General features: G+C 43.2%; 3 protein-coding genes across 7 annotated transcripts in view; 1 reads left to right on the top strand and 2 right to left on the bottom strand.

Annotated features, from left to right (window-relative positions):
- LOC104417191 (callose synthase 10) overlaps positions 1 to 7,508 on the bottom strand; it is a 29,981-nt gene extending 22,473 nt beyond the window's left edge. For 3 of the 5 annotated variants that reach the window (XM_010028515.3, XM_010028511.3, XM_010028521.3), the window contains exons 1-9: positions 6,986 to 7,508; positions 6,776 to 6,873; positions 6,440 to 6,603; positions 5,349 to 5,472; positions 4,437 to 4,547; positions 4,122 to 4,241; positions 2,431 to 2,526; positions 1,148 to 1,245; positions 943 to 1,060 (exon numbers count right to left, since the gene is read on the bottom strand). In XM_010028515.3, the coding sequence (XP_010026817.2) occupies positions 943 to 1,060; positions 1,148 to 1,245; positions 2,431 to 2,526; positions 4,122 to 4,241; positions 4,437 to 4,547; positions 5,349 to 5,472; positions 6,440 to 6,603; positions 6,776 to 6,873; positions 6,986 to 7,196 (1,140 nt within the window). In that variant the 5' untranslated portion in view covers positions 7,197 to 7,508. The remainder of the gene's footprint in view (positions 1 to 942; positions 1,061 to 1,147; positions 1,246 to 2,430; positions 2,527 to 4,121; positions 4,242 to 4,436; positions 4,548 to 5,348; positions 5,473 to 6,439; positions 6,604 to 6,775; positions 6,874 to 6,985) is intronic. The other 2 variants (XM_039306452.1, XM_010028507.3) reach the window with 2 other exon arrangements.
- Positions 7,509 to 11,878: 4,370 nt separating this feature from the next.
- Positions 11,879 to 14,263, bottom strand: LOC104417183 (60S ribosomal protein L7a-2). Its single transcript, XM_010028500.3, has 6 exons — positions 14,178 to 14,263; positions 13,828 to 14,077; positions 12,717 to 12,886; positions 12,507 to 12,635; positions 12,334 to 12,426; positions 11,879 to 12,232 (listed from the first exon to the last, which is right to left on the bottom strand). The coding sequence occupies exons 1-6, from the start codon at positions 14,178 to 14,180 to the stop codon at positions 12,101 to 12,103; spliced, it is 777 nt and encodes a 258-aa protein (XP_010026802.1). The 5' UTR covers positions 14,181 to 14,263; the 3' UTR covers positions 11,879 to 12,100.
- Positions 14,264 to 17,103: 2,840 nt separating this feature from the next.
- On the top strand, positions 17,104 to 19,297 carry LOC104417172 (GDSL esterase/lipase At3g48460). The gene is made up of 2 exons (XM_039307785.1): positions 17,104 to 17,811; positions 18,555 to 19,297. Exons 1-2 carry the CDS (start codon positions 17,146 to 17,148, stop codon positions 19,056 to 19,058), a joined length of 1,170 nt encoding a protein of 389 aa, XP_039163719.1. The 5' UTR covers positions 17,104 to 17,145; the 3' UTR covers positions 19,059 to 19,297.
- Positions 19,298 to 22,693: the final 3,396 nt, after the last annotated feature.

Below are 22,693 nucleotides of genomic sequence, written 5' to 3'. Positions count from 1 at the left end.
TTATAACAGATATGATGCTTCAAGACCTTGAAAGACCAAACCCTGTTTTTCTTCATAGGAAACAAAATGACATTGGTTTTCACAGGACTTCATCACAATAGATATGCTCATGCCTTCTCACAATTAGAATGAAGATTTACGACAAGTGTGAATTCGAGAGGTCTCGACAACTCAATGAACAGAGATGTTCTCATATTTGTCCTATTTGTTAAATTAAGGTGAATATGACAGGCAAACAAAAGATGCAGGTGGGAAGCCAGCTACTGGGAAATGGTATTTCTTCAAAGAAGTTCACAGGTCATACATATGGAAGCCGTAATATGTTGTTCAAAGAGCAATGAACAAGATTAATGATGGAGGTGAAATAACTGGAAGAGAAATTGTCAGCTTCCTGTGCTTTGACAAAACATTACCCAATTAAAAAAGAAAAAAAAATACAGAGCTACTAAGTTCATGTCTTCTCGATTTTTTCCATTTTGGTCTGAAACTGACCCATAAGCTATAGAAGAGGTGGTTAATTTCTTTGAACTTTCAGGATATCAAAGAAGGCACTCTCCTATGTTAGACTACTGGTAGACATTAGACTTACTTTCTTGGCTTGTAACTCCTAGTAAATATTAAATTGAGTAATGTCCTATTCTCCAATAAATTCACATCATAAGAAATGTTGCAACCCTATGTCAAGACAGACTTCAGACATCTTTTGGCAACGGAAGTACGCATCAAGTACGGTCAGCTATAAAATAGTCTAATGCTCAAGACCATCAGTTTGCTGAATTGGTAGAGGCAACCCTTCCTCAAGTGCTGACCTTGATTCAAGCGTCGCCATTCCCAAGCCAGAACCCAAAACCAAGAGAATTGAAGATACTACAACTACACGTGTAAGGAATAAGTGCCCAAGGACAAGTCTAAACAATCGAACAGCAAACTGAAAGGACTTACATGGTGAAAGATATAACAGATACATTCAGGAAGGAAACGCGCATTTGCAGCTTCACCCCATATAAGAAAGTATAATGAAACCATAAAGAGCTTCCTGTCCCTTGTAATTGCTTCAAAACTGAAGATAAAAGCATTAGCTAGATCAAGACAAATGAAATTACAGAAAATCAGGACATAAGTAAGTCTCCAAAAGCAGCAATCTAACCTATTCCAAACAAGTCGAATCCTCAAGTATCTGCACCACTTAATGTAGTTATCCAGTGCCTTCAAGAAAACCACATTGACTGCTTTCTCATCTATTTTCTGGATCAAAAGATAGACCAGATAGGGTTCAGCCACCGACCCATGCAGAACAAAGATCATATATTTACATGTTTCCATGGAAAGCTTTTTTTTTTTTTTTAAATAAGCACCAAGAGGCCATACATCCAGGCAGTAAAATGCAGACAGCAGTTAAATCTTTGTTTAGAATCTTAAATATGGCACTGATCAACAAATTCCTACAACTTGAGATAAAACCCCAAAAAAATTTCTAAACCAACAGATATGCTTTAGGATGTATCTCAGGCAACCTGCCTCTTTAGATCTATTCCCCGTGAAGCTATTGAAGAAATGATTAGAATGCACTCCATCGAAACAAAAATATCTAGAAGGAGACTGATTGGTCAACAAGCTCCTCTAGAATCCTTAGTAACGAGAATCACTTTGAAACATTGCAAAAGAGGACAGTATTTAATCATTTCACATGAGACTCAAAGAAGGAACCAAAAGAGGACAGTATTTAATCATTTCCCATGAGACTCAAAGAAGGAACCTTTTGTAACAAAAAATTCAGATGCTCTGACAAGATTTATGTTGATTTCGTGAACCAATCCATTCTTGAGACACATACCCTCCCAAACCCATTTTAACTAATTATACATAGAGGGACTCATGAGTCATATTGTCCTTTCAACAATCCCTATCACACAATCATCTTGGCATACATTTTGGTGGAAATACAGCAAAATTTCACCTGCAGAAGTCTCCATGAATCAAGTGACAGGACCCGACATAAAAGGATCGGACCACAAATGGAACTCATAGATGCATGTAGTCTACTTAAGAGAAAGCTACACTTGGGAGAAGAACAATAAGATAGGCCAAATCAAATACAACAAATTTGCTATTAATATCCCTAGCTTAATTTGAATACCACAATTGTCAAACTATAAATTTCAAACAAAACTGATATTGAAAAGATCCAACAAACTACCTGAAATCGCAATTATAGTTGGCATAAAAGCACATAAAACTAGTAAGTACATTGCAATAATCACCTTCTACCTCTTCATTCTTTAGATATTATGACAATCAAGGAGAAAAATTTCACCAAATAACTGCATGTGAAGATTGTATGCAAAGCAAATAACATGAGCAACTTTAACAGTGAGGAGAAACAGTAGAAATTCTTCCATATAGAATTTGTCTCAAAGCAAAGGTACCAACAGGATCAGGATCGGGCTCAACGGATATGATGAGTCGACTTTGTGCATTCGCTAGAGCAAGAACAATATTCTCACGCTGGTTCCTTATGTTGTCTTTCTGCAGATAAAACAAAAAATTAGATCATCCTATCAATCATCTTCGATGAAAAAATTAAAATGGACAGAATAGTTGGTGACCATGCCCTATCGTACTTCTGCTACAAAAATAAAAGGCACAAAAATTATATTATCACACGTTATTATCAAGCAAAGAGAAAAACATGGACAAGCAATGTCTTTAGTGAAGTCGCACTTCAGAAACTACAAAGAATCTACCTGGCAGGCTGGGAAAATGGCACCAGCTAATCTCAACTGAAATATCCTATGTCTTTTAAATGATTACCACTATTTATTAAACCTTGCACATTTAACTAAAACAAGACAAAATCCATGGAGACATTGGCAACTAGACAATTGATTAACCAACCCATTGCAAGGGAATCTCGTTATCATCAGCATGTAGTGAAAAAGGTGCAAAACCTAAAAAACTCCTCAACACAATATTATTCAATAGGTTACATTGACAAGCTTCAATTAGCACTGGCAAATATTTTGTGGTGAGGCCACTGAAAGAGTTAGAAGAGCTGTATCTCTGAAGCAGAAGTCATGATACCAGCACAAAGGTTGATCCACCAGTCCTTTATAGGTATGCTAGAGAGAAGAACAGCTACCTATGACTTGTGAAATGTTCAACTGAACAAGTATTTGTATATAAAAAGGTAAATTGCAAGTGTGATAATTTCGGAGAGAAGTTCCGCAGAAACTATGCCAGTAAGAGGCAAGTCCAACCCTTGTACCTGCTTTCCTCCCTTCTATATTTTCTGGCTTGTATCCTTACTATCTACTCTAGCTTCATAATAAGATCATGCAATCACTAGTAAGAGCTTAATCCAAGAAAAACATTTGGAGAAGCAAATGACAGAAATCTGCGCTCACTCAAGAGACTATAAAATATGGACTGGTGGGCATTGCTATACAACCCATCTATTTAAAAACAGAGCATTGTAAGTCTAAACCACTACACAAAGATTATAGTTTTGCATATCATCTTCCAAACTTTTTAAAAATGTATGCAGCATCTTGTCCTATATAGGAAGTTTATTGTGTAATGCCCATAAGTAAAATAATATGATTGTGAATATTTTGACACCAGAAAGAATAGCCAGGTGCAATTATTAGCATTGTAGTATAGACATTACATAACAATACAGGTACTTTTCTTGCGCAAGAAGAGATATTATCAGGTCAATGTAACTACTTTTAATCCTCCTACAATCATTAACCTGGCTTTCATTCTCTCTTCTCTCCTCCTTTATGCACATCATATAGAACCACCCTACTATAGCCCCATGAAATCCCTTAAAATCAATATCTAGATCCACTCAAAGCAGGGTGCATGCATGATAAGCAAAATTGCACCTCATATGATATACATTGCACAGATAAAGGGAAAGTGATCACAAGAATGCATAATGATAAGGACTATTGATTCTTCAACAGATTACAGTCAAGAATTCTGATGGTGGTATGCCAAAAGAAATCTGAGTATGAACGGAGGTATGAAAACAGTTTATTGCACTCCACAACTAACCAGAGGAATAAAAAAATAAAAAAATAAAACTAAGTGAATAGTTGAATATGAAATGTACATACCTGAAACCCAAACACATATTCTAAAAGATCAAAAATGTCAGCATCCCGCTGTCCAGAAATCTCGACAGGAAGTCTAGGGAAGTGACCAGCATATCGGATAGCTGATATGGCACCTCTAACCTAGAAAATTTGGAAAAAAAGGGAAATGGTGACCAGCAAAAACCAATAAGCTAAGACAGTAGGATCACTTCCAGCTGGCAGATGTTTGACAATGAACATTCTAGTGCATGACAGCAATTGCTTTCCCAAAGAAGGGCAGAATCTCTGATCAAGAGACTTCGGTAACTAGGACCCCCTAAAGGGAGATTAACTTACCTCTGGAAATATGCCGATAGCATTAGAAAGCACCGGTGCTTCCAAAGGAACGATATTGTAAGGAGTAAGCTCCCCAGCCATTGCTGCATCAGATTTCTTGATATTTCGCAACTGCAAAAATTCACAAAATTGTTTATGTTAAAATACAGAGTCAACCTGGCACAGTAGTACACCAGCAACAAAAATAGCAACCATGGCTTGTCTCACTAATAAAGGGTTTACTATGTAAGTACTATACCTAATAAAAACAATCATATATGCCACGACAGCATGATAAAAAATTTCACAACTAATATAGTTGTTTGGAAAATGCTGTTCTTCTGTAATTATGAAGATTGAATTGTGGAATTACGAAAAAGCTAGTTTCTCTAACTTCCTGTAAGTAATGATGAATTACATGGCAAGTCTATGAGTGGGTACTAACCCATTTTCAGCACAACTTGAGTAAAAAGCTTTACTCTCTAAAAGGAAGACCACATAGCTATAGTATAGCATCCAGAATGACCATCTCATCCTTACCACCCAAAGTCATAATGAAGGCACCCATCCATTTAATTATGGAAAGGATCCAATACTAACAGAAGCCCTCTCATTCCCCACCACCTGCTCTCTCTCTCTCTCTCTCTCTCTCTCACACACACACACACACAAACAAAGCAACCTTTCAAAGAGAACATTCACAATTGAAGGAATCCCATGGGATCACACTTACCAAGGATTTCACTAATTAAAACCACAGCTGTATTCCTAGAAAAAGTTCAGACATCACAAGATCATGAAATCTAAACTGAAGCCTTTCCATTCCCACACTGCACCTAACATCTACCAAGCTATTGACCAAAGAGAAAGCATGCGTTTGTCTAAAGTAACTCTACGATGTCCTGATAAAACCCAAAAATGTTGATCGATAACCTCTTCTTGGATGAGTTTTCCAACACCATCAGGACCTGCATCTTTGCCAAGTGTCTCCATGACCTCAACTAAAGCTCTCAAGGTACTGAACACCTTTTTCTTCTCTGCATATCTGAGTCCCAACCTGCAGACAAAGTACTATAGTCAACCACCTCAGGAAAGTAACATGAAAGAGCCAGACATTCCCTGCCCCCATTCTAGAACTGCAGGGGAAAGATCCATCTTGATATCAATTATCTAGTCAAGCAGCCATAAAGGAGTAACATCAGTTCGCAATTTCATGACAAAAGACAGTAAGAGAGCAATCGCGAAGAAAATACATTATAAGCAAGGGAATCTCGAAGAACAAGCGTTCATAATTACTATCATTTTCATGGAGGATAAGAAATCGAGAGCTGAGGAGTAAAAGGAACTTCACAGTTGACAAAAGCCCATACATTGGAAGACTTTCACCTTCACAGACTACAAATTGCCAACTTTGTTGATTCATCAGTTCAAGGCGCATCTAGATTGTCTTCTACTTTTTCCTTTGTGCGGAATCAAAATCTTGCGACTCATGCACTTCAATATCCTTTTTCAACCCTTACCAAAAATATATATCCTTTTTCAACCCTGAACACCCAAAACTTTCACAACATATCAATTCTGTCGGGTAGATTCACATAGACCTTTTTATGATTTTTTGAAAAATATATATATATATTCATGTTTTGGTGAGAAGGTGAAGAATTACTTTCGGATTTTGTAGCCACCCAATGTCACTGGCATACATCTAACTTTCTGAAGATTCAAGGGGTCAAGATGATGCATCCTCCATTGCCACCTTTTGTGTTTTTGCCATTCCAATATTAAGAATCCATTTCATTAGGCATTATCTTTTGTGTAAGCAGTAGTTACCAAAAGCCAATAGTCTTGCTCTGAATAAACATGATATCCTATAAATATTAGGATTAACTGGTCTTATTGATCGAGTCACATCCTACAAAAAGCCCATGATCCTTGAAATCATGGGGTAGTTCATGTAATAAAACATTATGCTAGGCAATCAAGACAGATAATGAGTAAATGAGGCAAGCAGAAGTTCTCCATACTCTTCGAAATTAGCACTATAGCTCCCGGATTCGAGCATCCTTTGCTCTTCCCTCTGCATATCATCGACTCTATTGCGCCTCTTGTAGCGTTGATAGAACTCCCACAAGTTTTCCATATCCCGATTGCGATCGATTGGCGCCCCATCCTTCTTGGCAAGTTTTTGCTGCAGCAGGATCCAGTTTTTCAGACTACGACTATAAAACCCAACAAAAGAAAAGAAAAGAATAAAAAGAACAACCGCCACCGTCCGGAGAACTAAAATCCGATAGCAAGAAATGACGAAACTCGAAAGAGAGGCCGACGCCTCAATTCAAATCCAGTCGTCCAGTCCCTACCTTGATAATAGACATCAAGCCAGTCTTGAATTGGAGAACGCCTCGACCTTCACTACCGGGATCCAGATTCTGAGCCATCGAATACGCCTGCTCGCATACTTCAGACCCAAAAAAAAAAAAAGAAAAAAAACGGGAGCCGAGAATCAGATGGATAAATGCTCGGAGCTACAGCAGGAACGACAGCTCGGAGGGGGGAAGAGAGGCCCTTACGAATCCGGGCGACATTGGGGTCCTCGGCCTGAATCTCGTCGGCGGCCTGCAGGATCATGTCGATGTTAGTGGAGCGGGTGAGGGAGGGCGGGACCGACCCGGCGATGCCGCTCGGGGTCCGCGCGTGGCCCGGGCGGCCGGCGGCCAGCTGCTGCTCCCTCCGCAGCGCCGCCCTGACCAGCCTATCCCAGTTCTCGCGTGACCTAGCCATGGCTCCTCCCACCGGAGGGGGGAGGGGGACGGAGGCCGGAGGCCGGAATCCCGCGGCCGCGCGCACGCGTGCTGCTGCTGAGGAGCGACGCCGATCGGGCCGGGCCGGGTCGGGTCGGAATCCGTCGACGGCGGAGGGTGCGGATCTGGAAGCGAGCTCGGGAGCAGTGGAAAAGCGAAGTCGGAAAGAGGGAGAGAGAGAGGGGTTTGAAATTCTAAAGAACAGGAAAGAGGTTTTTAGTGCAGAGAAACACGAGAGAAAGAGAAGAAATGCGGAGGTCGCGGGAAGAGCACGAAGGCGAGGAGGAGCTCCGGAATTACGGATTCGCCCCCCGCTTGGGAAATATGCTTTTGGAGGCGATGGGGTTTTAGCGTCCGTTTCGTCGTGTCATTTTGTCCTCCTGGTCGATGAACGGCTTCGGGCATTTATCAGGTACGATGGTATGTTTCTTTTCCCTTTCTGGGTTTTTGCCAAATGGCGGAGGCCGATTTGACCCGCGACTCTTTCTCCGTGGCGCGTTGGATGTGCGCGTAGAAATGGGAAATGTTCCGAGGAGTCCTTAAGGACTAAGGCAACGGAGGATGCTTCTTTTGAGTCGATGGGTCCACGGTGGGTCGGCTTCAAAAATATTTCGATTCGAATTGATTTACTTTTACGCAATATAAATTTAGTGATCCGACTCATTTTACTAAAATGCTTTTGAATTAATCTGAGGTGATGAAATGAATAGGCAAATGCGAAATTAAGTGAGGGCATAGAGATGAATCGAATTTAAATAAATTACAAACGCTATTTAACATCCATATTATTTCGAGTTTTATCATTCTAAAATTCATTTCGATAGGTTTATTATTAAGTCCCTATGGATCTCACACTTTAGACTCGTTCATGCTTAACTCACAATTTTTCCGTAATCCAAGCATCCTTGTCTTCTTTTCCATTGTCAGGTTGAACTATTATCTTAGGCTTATGGTGATTCTCCCGAGTGCTATAATGTGTTGCCAAATCAATAAGCCCCTCGATATCCCAAAGGGTCTCCATTCGTTTCACGGAAAACAATTTTCGAGAAAATATTTTCTGAAATTTCCGATGTTCGGATGGCAGAAAATAGATGGTCAAAGAAAATATTTTCTGATCAATGGAAAATCTCCCCATCAGATTGTAGAAAATAATTTCCTCTTTTGAAAGGAGGAAATCATTTTCCCATGTGCAATCTTTTGCTTTCCTTATTCATTTCTGCCATCTTTCTCATTAAACCCTTATGATCTCATCTCCTCCTCTTTCGACACCGATGATCTCCACCCTCATGAAGCCATGGGTTTTTGATCTCGTCCTCCTCCTCCTTCGACGCCGACGATTAGAAACGGCGAGCGTCCCCTTGTCCAACGATGCTTGATCTCTGCGACATGCCCTACTTCCTCTTCACTGCTAGTCATTGACCGCGGCAACAAGTCGGCTTGGGCCTCGCCCCGGAGCCGGCGAGGCTACGCCTAGCCCCTAGGCCAACAAGGCTAGGGTTCATTGGGCTCTAGTGAGTCGCGAGCTCACTGGATCTGGCGGTGGAGCTCGGGCGAGATTGGCCAACCCTCGAGCTTGTTGAATCTAGTGATCAGGTCTTGGTCGACCGCTAGGTAGCCAACTATCATCAGGCATGCGGCAGCATGAGGAATGAGGAGGAAGAAGGAGAAGGAAGGAGGAAGGAAAAGAAAAAGGAAAAAAAAAATATTTTTTTTAAATATAAATAATTAAAAATTCATTTTTAAAAAAATATAAAAAATATAACTAATTTTTATCAATGAAAAATATTAAAATTCAATTTTTGATAATTTTTTACCAAAGAATTAAATTAGCTAACGAACGGTAGAAAATATATTCTATTCAAAGTTTAGGTTTCGGTCAAAAGGCTAGGGAAATAGTCATTTTAGGAATATTTTCGGAAACGTGATATTTTAGCGAAATGAATGGACCCTAAGACTAATGACAGCTCGATTATATATGTTCTTCTAGTGGAAGGCTTGCTCATTACTCAGCCAAAGTTCGTACTTTCCACTCGAGTTTGTTTCCAAGGGGCCATAGACTTAAAACTCACTAACTTGGGTTCTGTCTGCCGTAGAGAAGAATGCATTCTACCATACATAAAAAACATTTTCTTCAAAGCAAATTATGAAGTCCACCTTCGGTGGCGGGTGGTCGGCGCAACCGATGGACTGTTGGCGACGGTTGGCGGCGATGATCGGCGGCCGATCATGCGGCGGTGGTGGGCGGCAATCGGCGGTCGGCAATCCATGAGCAATAATAAAAAACGAATAAATACAAAAAAGAAACATTTCGTATCAATTCTTTTTTCTTTTTTTGGTGAAACGTAAGAAGTTTCGTACCAATTCTTTTTCTATTTCTAGAATAGAAATTTTGTATAGTTACTAAACACCTTATTTTACTCGAAATTATTCCCAGTAGAAATAAAAAATAACTATTTTTGAAAAGAAATTGTTCCCCGACTAAGAAGCGTTACCATGTGCATCTTAGGTTCAAATGAAAATACTTAAATCATGCAGGTCCTGCTTGATTGATTCTCAAAGACCTGGCCCTCACAACCCGAGCATATTCCCGATCAGAAGAATGACATTCTCGTAAACAGTCTGAACGCACGGATATTAAATAAGGGGCTACATGAAACACTGTTCTTTTTTTGTTAGGAGAACGAAATAAAAAAAAAAAAAGTGTTTATGTTAGAAGAATAATTTTTGACCGAGAAAAATGCGTTTGGTAAATTTGTTTCGGAAATAAAAAAATGAATAGAAACACGTTTGGTAAATTTTATTATTTTTTGTTTCTTTTAATTTTTTAATATTTTTATTTTATTTTCATTTTTTCCTTTCTTTTTATTTTTTCTTCTATCGGCGGCCTTGCGGGGCCGGCGAGGTCGCCGACCCTCGACGGTGTCTCCGGCCCTTGACGGCCGATCGCCGACCATGGCCGAGGCCGAGCGATCGGCCAAAAAAAAAAGAAGAAAAAAAGAAGAAGAAAAGAGAAGAGAGAGAAGAAGATGCGTTTCTTCAAAATCGTTTAAAACAAGAAACAAATTTTTTTGTTTCTCATTTCATTCTTTTCGTGTTCCGGAACCAAAAAAAAAAAAAAAAAAAAAACAGAAACGCAACCAAAAAACAAAAAAAGTGATCGAAACGAAATGAGGAACAAAAACATGCAGGCCCTAAGGGTGCGTTTGTTTGTGTTTTCGTTTAAAAATTGTTAGGAACGAAATAGAAAAAAATGTTTTACATTAGGGAACAATTTACGAACAAAAACGCGTTTGGTAAACTTGTTTCGGGAATAAAAAATAAATAGAAACACGTTTGGTAAGTTTGTATAATTTTTATTTCTTTTAATTTTTTAATATTTTAATTTTAATTTTTATTTTCTTTCTTATTTTCCTTTTTCTTTTTTCTTTTTCCTTTTTCATTTTTTCTACTTTTATCGGTCGCCGGCCTCGGCCATGGCCGGCGACCGGGGACGACGAGGGCGGCGCCACGGCGAGGCTCGGCGTCGCCGGCCCGGCGATGCTCGGCGTCGCCGCCGCCGGGCGAGCTCGGCCTCGCCGGATCACGGGCGAGATCGAGCTCGCCCGGCCCGGGCGTGAGGTCGGCCTGCCGCGCCGGCCGACGGTGACCCGAGCCACACCGTCGTCTCCCTCCACCGCATCGGCGACCGCGCTCGACGCCTCCTCGCCGCCACCGCACGGCGACCGCCCCTCCGCCTCACGCTCGATCGCGCATCTGCGGGTCTCGAGCCTCGTTCGCCATCGCCGCATCGAGATCTCACCGCGCCATGACCCACGACTTCGAGATCCGCTCGATCGTCGACCCGCGTCGGCCCACGACTCGACCAGGCCGTCCTCGCCGCTCCGCTCCTAGGCGTCGCCGCTCGAGACCCCACGGCGAGCCCCGCACCGCCGCCGCCGCCCGCCGACCCACCGCGACCCGGCCGTCACCCGCTCGCGAGTGGAGACGCTCGCCAGCGGTTTGTCGGCGTCGGAGAGGACGACGGTAGAGAAGCAGGATGGTCTCGAGACGAGGCGGGCGGGTCGGCGCCGGAGAGTGGGAGGCGCCGGGAGAAGACGACTTGACGGTGGAGACGCTTGCACGAGGAGAGGCTCGGAGGAGACATGTTCCCTTTTGTTCCTTTTTTGTTTTCTGATTTGTGTTTCGGAAACAAGAAACACAAAATTTGTGTTTTTTTGTTTTTTCTTTTTTGTTCCGGGAACAAAAGAACAAAAAAAAATTTAAAAGTATTTAAAAACAAAAAAAAGAAATACAAACAAACGCAGCCTAACTAGGCGGGCATTTTTTCCTCCAGAGAAAACTTAACCCCGAAAAAGCCTTGCATATTTGAATGGGCCGAAGACAAACGCAGTCAAACTAAACTAACACTTCTAGAGAAGTCTAATTAAAGCCTTGGAGGAAAACATCATTCGACCTCTTCCACGCACGAACCATCCCCATGATACTAAGATTGGTTATCGGAGGGAAGCTGATTCTCTTTCATTTCAAAGGGTTTCAGCAGCTCAAGGATGCAGAATCCATTTCTAGTGTTGAAGAAAAAAATGAAATGCTACTGCTCCATGATCAGGAAACCGATACCAAGCTCCACAGATGCGCATGATTGACGACAGTGCAAGGTATAAAGGCATCAAGACAAGTCTCCCGTAAAAGAAGAAGGCTACAGTACATTAAAACTTCAAGTTTAAGCCAACAATCGATGTCTCAAGGAATATTTTAGATCCCAACCTTCCACGAAGAAACCAAAACTTCTGCGTCTACTCTTATATCAAGGGCACAAACCAAAAACCAGGATAAAAGACTCAAGAGAGCTTGATCCTAAGGAAAAGCAAATGCTCGATATCAACCCTAATTCATCCTCTGGGCAGCTTCCTTGGCAAGAACCCGTTCTTTTGCCTTGGTCTTGGCCTGGGATTTAGAACCCATGATTCCACCACCCCACTTCTTCCTGTACTCGTCATACTTGTCATTGAAGTTAGCCTGAAAGAGCAAATCACAGATATCAGTATCATAATGCAGAATTCAAGAGACCTATAAATGGGACTCTTTATCCTCATTCTGCAGATGCAGAACTTCCGTACCTTAATGGCTTCCAAGATTTTGCTGAACTCCAGCTTGTCCTCGTTTTTCACCGTCGTCAGGCACAATGCAGATGCAGTTTTCTTATGGACAATCTACAGAGATACAGAAATGATGTTGAGGAGACAGTTGCTAGAAATTCAGAAAACAAGGCAACCGGAGGCAGTGCAATTACCGTTCCCAAGCGTGCCTTGCCCTTCACAATGCAGTATGGAATTTCCATTTTCCTGCATAATGCTGGGAGCCACACAACCAGCTCGATCGGATCAACGTCATGAGCAATAACCACCAACTGTGCCTTATTCTGCAAGGAAATTTATTTGACTTAAATTTACTTTCCAATATGGAGAGAAAAAAGAACCCACCAAAAATACAAAAGTAAAACCTGCTCGATGAGGTAAGTGACGTGATTAAGCCCATATTTCACAACAATTGGTTTTTTGGCCTCAACAGTTTTGCCTTCTGCCTTTGCCTGAGCCTCTTTCAAGAGCCGCTCCTTCTTTGCAGCCTTGTCCTCGGGCCTGTACTTGAGAAGCATCTTGAATAGGTTGGTTGCTGCATAGGCGTAAGACTTACTGATTGAGTTTGCTCCCATGAAACAAATAAAAAGGTAAGCAGGCAGGCAGGCAGCACACATATGCGCCATGCGTTGAAAAGGAAAAGAGTAAAACAAGCAGACGATTCGGATCACTATGGGAAAATAGAACAAAAAGAGGCAGAACATATTATGCCATTGCCACGAGTCCTAATGCCGGCACAAAAGCTACAAACTGCTGAAGGAGATCTCCCCAGAGCTAATAAATATAATAGACACGAAATGTATGACAATATCTAGGGACTCGAATTTAATTTGTGAGATACTCTCTCATTGTCGTATTACTCCATAATACCTAATCAATACAAGAAATATCTAATTGTGTGCAGCATTACAAGGAAAAACAGCTGGAGATCAAATCTAGACAGACACGAGAAATTAAAGTAGAACTCAAACATTTATCTTGATCAGACTATAATTGATTTAGTCAAAAGCAACCGCCATGACGATGAAGCATGCTTACATGAGTCATAAACAACAAATCTACAAGTATGAGGATCAATACCATCCATATATAACACAATGTAGCTCCTTGTACCACACGATTTATCTACAACAATTCACCAGCTGGAAAGCAACAACCCGTGAAGCTCCATAAGAATAGACCGAATTAATCCTTCGGAAACACCTATGGTGCGATAGACGAATCACTATTTACTCCACATGGGAAATGAATTAAAATCACAAATTCAACAGCCAAATACAGTATAAACTGTGTTACTCGCTCTATTGCCGATAATCAAACTTCGAAAGCCCTATCTTAACATGCTCCTGTCATTCCAGGTTGCAGAAAGAACCTAACTAAGATACTATCCCAATCAAAATCCCCCACGGTTCAGAACTGCGAAAATAGCAAGCCGCAGCAGTCAGTCAGCAGCCAAAACAACGCGGCGCGTCGTACCCAAGTTCTTGTCGAGCGTCTTGGTGAACTGGTTAAGAGCCGGCGGGACCTTCAGCCTCTGCCTCAGAATCCTCCTCTTCCGCTGAATCTGGACGGTCTTCGGGAACTTGACGAACCGGGTCAGGTCCCTCTTCGGGGGCAGGGCGCCCCCGATCCCGAACTGCTTCGGCCGCTTCTCGAACAGCGGGTTCGTCACCTTCTCCTGCTTCTTCTTGCCCGCGACCGCAGCCTTTCCGCCTCTCTTGGGACCCTGCAGATGCCAACAAAGCGACGCGAGATGATGACGTGAAACGAGACCATTTTTGGCGAGAAAAACCGGCGACCTCGACCGGAGGAGAAGGAGAGATCACCATGGTTGCCGAGTTGAAGGGGGAGGGTTCAGCTCCGCAGTGGCGACGGCAATGGAGGGTAAGGGTTTCCAAAACCCTAGCTTCGCCTCTTTATATATGGCTTGCGAAGAAGGAGGGAAGGGCATAGTGGATTGGGCTGAATTTTCGGGTTATCGGGCCGGGCTTTGTATTGGGCTTCTCGGGCCGTGGTGTTTCGGGCTGAGCTGTGTTGACAGTCGAGTGGGCTGGCTTGACCCGAGCCACGTGGGTTTCTTGGTGACCCATCATGACAGAGATTCAAGACAAGTGTGCTGTCCTCTCATTAGTCTTCCATGCTTTCCGACTTAATGATGCATTGGACAGGAACCAAACACGTGATAATATAAATTTTATCTTATTATGAATTTTTCCTAGCTACTAAACATAGTCTCTAAAGACTTTATTGGAGAAAAGTGAACATGCTTGTTGATAGCCGAGTAAGGTTTTACTAGTGACATATGGATTAGATATCTCATCATCATTGTCGAGATAAGATATTTCATATAAGTAATCTATTTTAAGCTTAATTTACAAAAGGAGTGGAAGGTTACAAAGAGATGGGAGCATCAGTGCTGGTATGCTAGTTTCATATATTTTTTATCATATTGTGTAAATGTTTCTCCATGCAACAAATGTACTATTTAAACGAGATAAATTGTCAATCGGTGAAAACAACATGCATCCGGGTTCCACTAATCATTAGACATGTGATTTGTGTACTAGAGAAGAAGCTACATAATTGAATTTCCACATTCGAAGCACATTGAATTCTTGTTTATGATGTTTTTCGATATTGCCAAAGGATTTGAAGAAGAAATCCCCGGAACACAAAAAAGAATAGCTCTTGTGCCTTTTACCAGTGAATAAATTACATTTCAACGGTCATAGTTATGTGCATACCGTGTGATTATGTTTATAAAATTGATTAAGTAAGTATTAACTACCTTTCCAGATTTGAATTCATAAGGCCCATATAAAGCGGTGAAGTTAATTTATCCATTTGATTACTAATTTGTGGTTTAAGTAGTTATTAATGAAGAAATGGCAATTGCGTGTACCAAAAACTAACAACCTTATTGAAAAGTAACCATTCCATTTAAAATTATCAATCAATCTTCCTTTTAGCTAGGAAGATATGCGGTCGATTTCATTCGTCAGATTCCTTTATCGAATTTCATACACTGTCTTTTGTAAATTTGCTTGCTTCAGTCAATGATAAGGCCAACGTCAGATTAAACACTCACTATTTTTCTTCTAAATGATTTCCGCTTAATTTTTCTTCTATACCCTCCTATACGACAATAGCTAGTATCGAAATACCAACGTGAACTCTACCTTTCTTATCCGTAGGTCTTTTGATTTTCATCGAAACTTTTCTTCCCAGCACAGTGATTAAGGTGATCTTTTCATATATTTTTGATCCGTTCTTTCAAATTGCCCATTTATGGTAAGCCAAATCTGGCGGTGGACGGGTAGGTGCATCACACGATCGTCGAGGAAGGCATTAATACCGAAAGCCCAACCCTCAACCGTCCCCGTCCCCGTCCCCCCGCCAAGAATTTATGACGCGTACCCGCGTTCCAACTCGCGAGGGCCTCCCGAATTAATGCCGGCCAATGGGACTCGCCCATCGCATCATCGGTCCGCAGTCGATTGCCCCACCGCCTCCGAACCTTCCCCGTCCCATCCCATCTGAAATCAATCGACGAGGCAATTTAATTCGACCGTCGTCGCCCGCTGATAAGGAGAGCACGCGCACGTGCCCAACAGACGTGCCATTCCCTAGATATAATATTTACGTCTGTTTCCAATGAGGGCGGTTTCAATTGAGAATGACCATGGTTCTACAATAGGATGTGAAATTTGAGAATCAGATTGATAGGAACTCGTATATTAGAGGTTCAAAGTTATATAAAGTAAATTTCAAGTTTCACGACGAGTAAGTTTTAGATTTTTAGTTGGAGGAATCTGTAATCTATAATTTAGAATTTAGAATAAATTTTAATACTTTTCTTGATCTATATTTTTGCGCGATCTTATAATATTCTATACCATAATATGAAATCATTAGCCTTGAACTTGCATTTTATAACCAAGACTTTTATGTTATTAATGTTCATATTTTTATGTGTATACATATAAATATAAGCTATTGTTAGTAAATTGCAACCGTAAGTGGTGATCATTAAATGTTATAATTAATTATAATCGTTCAATTGATTATATAAGCAGAACATGTATAGACATTGGAATCTATGACAGGATAGGGTGCAAGTTGTAAAATATGTAGGATAGGTTTCACGTTTTAAAAAATGAACACCTGTTTCAACGGATATGTTTTAGACTTCAAATGGAACTTATATAAAATCCAAAACTGCTCATTCCTAATTCCAACTTAGAATCAAGAATCAAATCGAGACCACACAACTCGGTTCCAATTCAATTATTAAATTTAGGACTAGGCCCATTATTCCTTGTTTAGAGGCTTCGATTACCATGCATACCCCTACTAGAGATAATGAGGAATGATTATGTCGGGCTTCCAACGCACGGATCGCATTTTCCAATGTGACTTCTCTTAATAATCAATCTCATCTTTTTGGTTTTTGAAATGTCATTCGTGTAGTTAAACATAATTAGCGTACCGCATGGCATGATAAGAATGGAGTGAAATCCATTTATAAGCTTGAATCTTAGCCTTCTGTCAAGAAACGTTGCGTATCTCAATTTTTTGGGGAGCACTCGGCTGGTTCGACCGGTTACTCGCGCACCCCGAGTCACGGGCTAATCTTGGTTGGACCGGCATGTACTGGATCGGGTCCATCACGACCGTGCTGGGGCCCACGTGGATCTCATGAAATAGATGCGCGACGTAACATAAATAGGCGGCACCGCTCCGGGGGGAAGAGCTTAGCTCACAGTCAGAGCTGAGCACCGAGCACCGACGAAAATGTCGCCGCCGCCGCCGTCCTCCTCCGCTTCTTCTCTAGTTCTCGCCGCCCTCGCCGTCGTCACCCTGACCACCCTCTCCTTCTCATCCCCCGCCTCCGCCGCGGCCGGCCCGCGGCCCCGCCCCTTCAAGAAGATCTACGCCTTCGGGGACTCCTTCACCGACACCGGCAACACCCACTCCGAGTCCGGCCCCAGCGGCTACGGCCACGTCTCCAGCCCCCCCTACGGCGTCACCTTCTTCCACCGCCCCACCAACCGCTACTCCGACGGTCGCCTCGTCATCGACTTCGTAGCCCAGTCCCTCTCCCTCCCCTTCCTTCCCCCCTACCGCAACATCTCCTCCTCCTCCGCCGCCGCCGCCGCCGCCAGCGGCGTCAACTTCGCCGTCGCCGGCTCGACGGCCATCAACCACGAGTTCTTCGTGAGGAACAACATGAGCCTGGACGTGACGCCGCAGTCGCTCCTGACGCAGCTCCTCTGGTTCAGCAAGTACATGGAGAGCCACGAGGGGTGCAGGGGAAAGGCGTGCCGGGGCGCGCTGCAGGACGCGCTGGTGTGGGTGGGCGAGATCGGCGTCAACGACTACGCCTACACCATCGGGTCCAACGTCTCCGCCGACACCATCCAGAAGCTCACCATCACCACCGTCACCGCAGTTCTGGAGGTAACTTCGAAAACAAAAACAGATAGACGAACGTGACTGCGTTTCGCACGAAGTAAATTCCATGACGGAGTTGATAAAGCTCGACATATAATTCAGTGCTCCAGCTCCGGCACCGGTACCCTTTGAGCTGAACTTCTACGTTAAACTAGCTAATTCGAATTGGCTTTTCGTAATGTTAGTGTCGAATTAAAGTCGCATTGTTTAGCTTGGTATTTTGCCGTCATGGTCCTAGTGAGAAGAGTTTGGAGATCTAGGTCAGTGTCAACTGTTTAGAGAAGCAATGAAATCGCGCTAACCCTGTCGAAGTGATCTGTCAATCCCGATCCTCAGACGATGTTCGAGCAGAGAGCGAGTGTCGGGTTTTGTCCATTCATACCTTTAGATGTTCACCAATTATGGTAATATCTGTTCGGGTCTGCCGTACTAAACCCTCGACCGATTGATTTTGCGCCTTAATTAGGGAGCATGGCGACACCACCGGATCGAACCCGATTGCTTTCTTTTTTGGCCAGACAGCAAGTCCCTTGAGTCGAATAATCTCAATTCAATTAACTTAGGTGGGCCGATCATAAATGTATCTGCTGTGGAAACCTCGACGAACATTGAATAAGCGCTTGAACTTTCGGTTGGATGATGGCACGGATAATTAATGTCGATAACGTCATCCAAGTATCAATCTGATGCATTTTCACCATAGCCAGTAACTTCACAATGATATGATTTTAACTGCATTTGGTTTGCAGTCGCTTCTGAAGCGGGGGGCAAAGTATATGGTGGTCCAAGGTCTGCCGGTTTCGGGTTGCTTGCCCCTGACCATGTATTTGGCCCCCGAGAACGACAGAGACGACATAGGCTGCGTGAAGAGCGTGAATGACCGAACCCACGCCCATAATGCCGCACTCCTGGCCAAGATTTCCGACCTCAGGAAGCGATTCCCTGATTCTGTGATTGTCTATGCTGATTACTGGAACGCGTACCACTCGGTCATGAAGACCCCGGCCAAGTACGGCTTCAAGGAGCCTTTCAAGGCATGCTGCGGTACCGGGGACCCTTATCACTACAATCCGTTCGCGACGTGTGGCACGCCGTCCACTGACCTCTGCCCTCGTCCCTCGGAGTACATCAACTGGGACGGAGTCCATCTCACGGAAGCCATGTACAAGGTGATTGCCGACATGTTTCTGAATGGGAGGTACAGTCAACCTCCCTTTAGCTACTTGCTTGGCAAGAAACAGCGTGGCGGATGAACTGCTCCTAGCTATAGCTAAAATGGGGATGCGAGTTAGGTCGGTACGCCGTCGAGCTCTGCATCGGCCTTGGCAAATAATGACTATCAGCTACTTCTAGCGGGAGCTATATAGAGGACCTGTATTACAGGTTGAAGTAGAACTTCATGTTGATGCAGATCGCATGATGCACCTTATGTATGGAGTTCATTTATTTCAACCGTTGGGATGCTAATACCATGCTCAGTAATTCCGCGAAATGTGAAACCGCAACAATAAATGAGTTAATTTACATTTTAGGGTCCTGTATGTTTTGAGAAGTTCGCTTTTGGTCCCTGTGTAATCGGATTTTCACATTTCTAGTCCTTATGGCTTTACCATTTTCGACCCCAATTAAGTATTCCCATCAAATTTCTGTTTGAAATCCTCCAAACTATTGGATCAGCTTCGACTTTGGCCTGCAGCGCTTCTGTATACAATCTTCTAAAATAAATTACTCTCAGTATTCATATTTGGTGTTACATAATTTTTTTTTGGGTTTTTGGTGTCACAAATAAAAAACCCATAATGGTACGAAGTGTGAAATAGGAGTGGAGTTTGAGTGGCGACCCACTTGCTTGTGCTTGAATGTGGCATTTTGGCCACAATTGTGCAACGGCTATCGAGGCCTAGTAGACTGGGAGTAGAGCGTGCCGATCTTTGGTCGTCCTTCAGAGGAATCTGAACCTCTTAGCAAGCCCGCAAATGGCAGCTCTCAGCAAACCATACCACCCTCGGTGGCGTATGAGGATCAAGGGAATGTCTTCGGGTATGCCTTTGGCCTCTCTTCCGGAATCTCCAATGGAAGCCGGACGAACAGGGAGCTCCCCGGTGGTTCCTCTCCGCTCGTTCATTGGTGGTGGACTGGAGGAACCTCTCCCATCGCACCAAAGCGACCTTGCGCAGCATGGGAATCGGAGTTAAAGATAAAGAGAAGGAGCGAGAACGCAGAATTTGAACGATCCGCCGATACCATTCTCGGAGGAGGGGGCGGACTCGCAACTTTGAAGGAAGCGGTGCGGGCCAAAAGCCTCCTAAAGTCCCCTGCTAAGCCACTTGAGGCTTCGAATTGGTACCGGAATATGTATTGCCGCACGGAAACCGGGAAGATGATACCAACAACTTATCTAATGAAGACGGTGGCCACACGCCTAGACCCGCCCCTATGAGTGGTCTTTCGGAACCTATCGGTTGGTTCAAGCCAAGATCAGCTTCTCCTTTTTTGCACGACCCGCAGGGACCTTCGGCTAGCGGAGGACTTGAAACCAACTAAAGGTAGGCGTAGGATCGCCAAGCGGAAATAATCCTCCCCTTTTGCTTCTATGTTTTTTGGTTTTTGGAATGTTAGAGGTATTATGAACCCTGTCAGAAGGGCGGAGATTAGGAAGTTTGTTGTTGCAAATAAGCGTGCCTTATGGGGCTTTGTGAAACTAAAGTTCCGAGCCTTTGTTTGGTTCCATTTCTTCCAATATTTTGAGAGGTGGAAGTGGATTGCGAACTATGATTTTGCTCCTCGCGCGAGTCCGGATTGGATGGGATCCAGTACCGTCGGTTTTGAGTTGATCTCTTCAAATGACCAAGCCATCCATGGGTGTGTGAAGGGGTTATCTTCAAATTTTAATTCTTTATTCGCTATCTATGGCGAGCATTCTTTTGAGGCGGAGGCCTCTTTGGTCGATCGATCCATTGACGATCTTTTTCAAGACTATGCTTGGATAGTTGCGGGAGATTTCAATGCAATCAAGGACCCTTCGATCGCGTTGGTAGCACTAATGCCCGGATCCCTGTTTTGATGATTTCAAGCTTTGTCCTGGATCAAACGGAACTTGAGGATCTCGGGTACTCACGGCTTTCGATTTACTTGGTCGACTTCGGCGGGTGCGAATAGGAAGATGCGGAAAATTGACAGAGTTCTTGTCAACTCTAAATGGAGAATGGACTTTTCATACTCGGAGCGTCTTTTCTTAATCCTGGAATTTCGATCATACCCCTATGGTTGTCGGGGTGGTGGATCCGCGTCCGAGGAGGAAGCCGTTTAAGTACTTTGATTTGGGCTGATCACCGGACTTCCATTCTACGGTTTTGCGGGTGTGGGATACTCAAGTGTGGGGATATCCTATGTTTAAACTAGTCTCGAAGCTGAAATTGTTGAAATCTCGCCTCAAGGATCTTAATCTAGAGGCTTTCTCGGATATTTCTCTAAGAACTCTTGAAGCGAGGGAAGCCTTACGTTCTACTCAGAATCTCCTTCAGTTGGATCCTGAAAATGTTCCACTAGCTGATCTTGAAAGAGGGCAGCGCCGTGCTTTTATAGACCTTCGTGGTCAAGAGGAATCATTCTTTAAGCAAAAATCAAGGATTAGATGGTCAAGGAAGGAGATCGCAACACAAAATTCTTCCACAAGCGTGTTAAAGCTAGACATCTTAATAACCGTATCCTCTCCTGTCAAGGACTTTTGCAGTACGGTGATTTCGGATCCCGATTTGGTGCCTCAAGTTTTTCTATCTTTCTTTTCGGATCTACTTGCTCCTAGAGTTGGCTTAGCAAAGCCGGATATTCAAGAGCTTACTTCTCTCATTTGAAGCCGTTATCGATAGCTGTGTATGTGCCCTAGCTTCGCTGTCTCGATTTGGAAATCAAGAAGACCTTGTTCTCACTTGCAAAGGGAAAAGCACCCGGTCCGGATGGTTTTACGGTAGAATTCTTTAAAGTAATCGGGGTATCGTGGGCTCTTTAGTTACTGAGGCTGTGAAAGATTTCTTTTCGGTAGGTTCTCTTCTTAAAGAAGTCAATGCGACCATCCTAACTTTAATTCCCAAGGTGCCGAATGCTTGTGAAGTTAACGACTTGACCGATTGCTTGCTGCAACACTATTTACAAACTTATCACCAAGATTTTGGCCAATAGAATTGCGCTGTATTTGAGGATATTGTTAGTCCATCCTGCGTTTGTGAAGGGTAGAAGAATAAGGGATAATATCTTATTGGCTCAAGAGCTATTTGCGAGGGCTTCCACTTAGACCCATACCTCCCAAGATGTGCGTCAAAGTGGATTTTCGCAAGGCCTATGACACTATTGGTAGGATTTCCTAGAACTTACCCTTCATCGCCCTTCCGGTTTCCTCGTGGATTATTCGCCGGATCATGGCTTGTGTACGCATACCCAGATTCTCTATCTCTATTAATGGGAGCTTAATGGCTTCTTCCCGGAGGCGGAGAGGCCTTAGGCGGGCGACCCAATGTCACCTTATCTATTCACGCGATCATGGAAATCTTCTCAGAATTTTGAACCAAAGGTCTTCGGCTAAAGAGTTCAAATATTATTGGAGATGTAAGTCTCCCAAGCTCACTCATCTGTTTTTTGCAAACGATGTGTTCCTTTTTTGCCAAGCGATTGGAAATCGGCTGTGATCCTTAAAAGAAGCCTCGACATTTTCTCTTCATGGAGTGGTCTTATCCCCAACAAAAATAAGAGTGACATCTTTCTTTCGGGAGGTGATCTGCTTTGTGCAATAGAATCCTCCAAGAATTTGGCTTTCGGGAAGGTAAACTTCCGATTCGATATCTTGGAGTGCCGATCATCTCTAAGAGGTTGACTAAGGCTGATTGTACCCAGT

This window comes from Eucalyptus grandis, chromosome 2 (assembly GCF_016545825.1).
Source record: "Eucalyptus grandis isolate ANBG69807.140 chromosome 2, ASM1654582v1, whole genome shotgun sequence".
In the NCBI taxonomy this organism is placed as follows: domain Eukaryota; kingdom Viridiplantae; phylum Streptophyta; class Magnoliopsida; order Myrtales; family Myrtaceae; genus Eucalyptus; species Eucalyptus grandis.
This window is presented reverse-complemented; position numbering and strand designations above follow the sequence as displayed.

What these genes read in the sequence shown, in the direction of transcription:
- LOC104417183 (XM_010028500.3), bottom strand. An exon ending in GCAAGGCACGCTTGGGAACG is followed by an intron (nt 12,427 to 12,506) that starts GTAATTGCACTG and finishes GTATCTCTGTAG; the next exon opens with ATTGTCCATAAGAAAACTGC. An exon ending in AAATCTTGGAAGCCATTAAG is followed by an intron (nt 12,233 to 12,333) that starts GTACGGAAGTTC and finishes TTGCTCTTTCAG; the next exon opens with GCTAACTTCAATGACAAGTA.
- LOC104417172 (XM_039307785.1), top strand. Translation starts at nt 17,146, where the DNA reads ATGTCGCCGCCGCCGCCGTCCTCCTCCGCTTCTTCTCTAGTTCTCGCC. An exon ending in CCGTCACCGCAGTTCTGGAG is followed by an intron (nt 17,812 to 18,554) that starts GTAACTTCGAAA and finishes TTTGGTTTGCAG; the next exon opens with TCGCTTCTGAAGCGGGGGGC.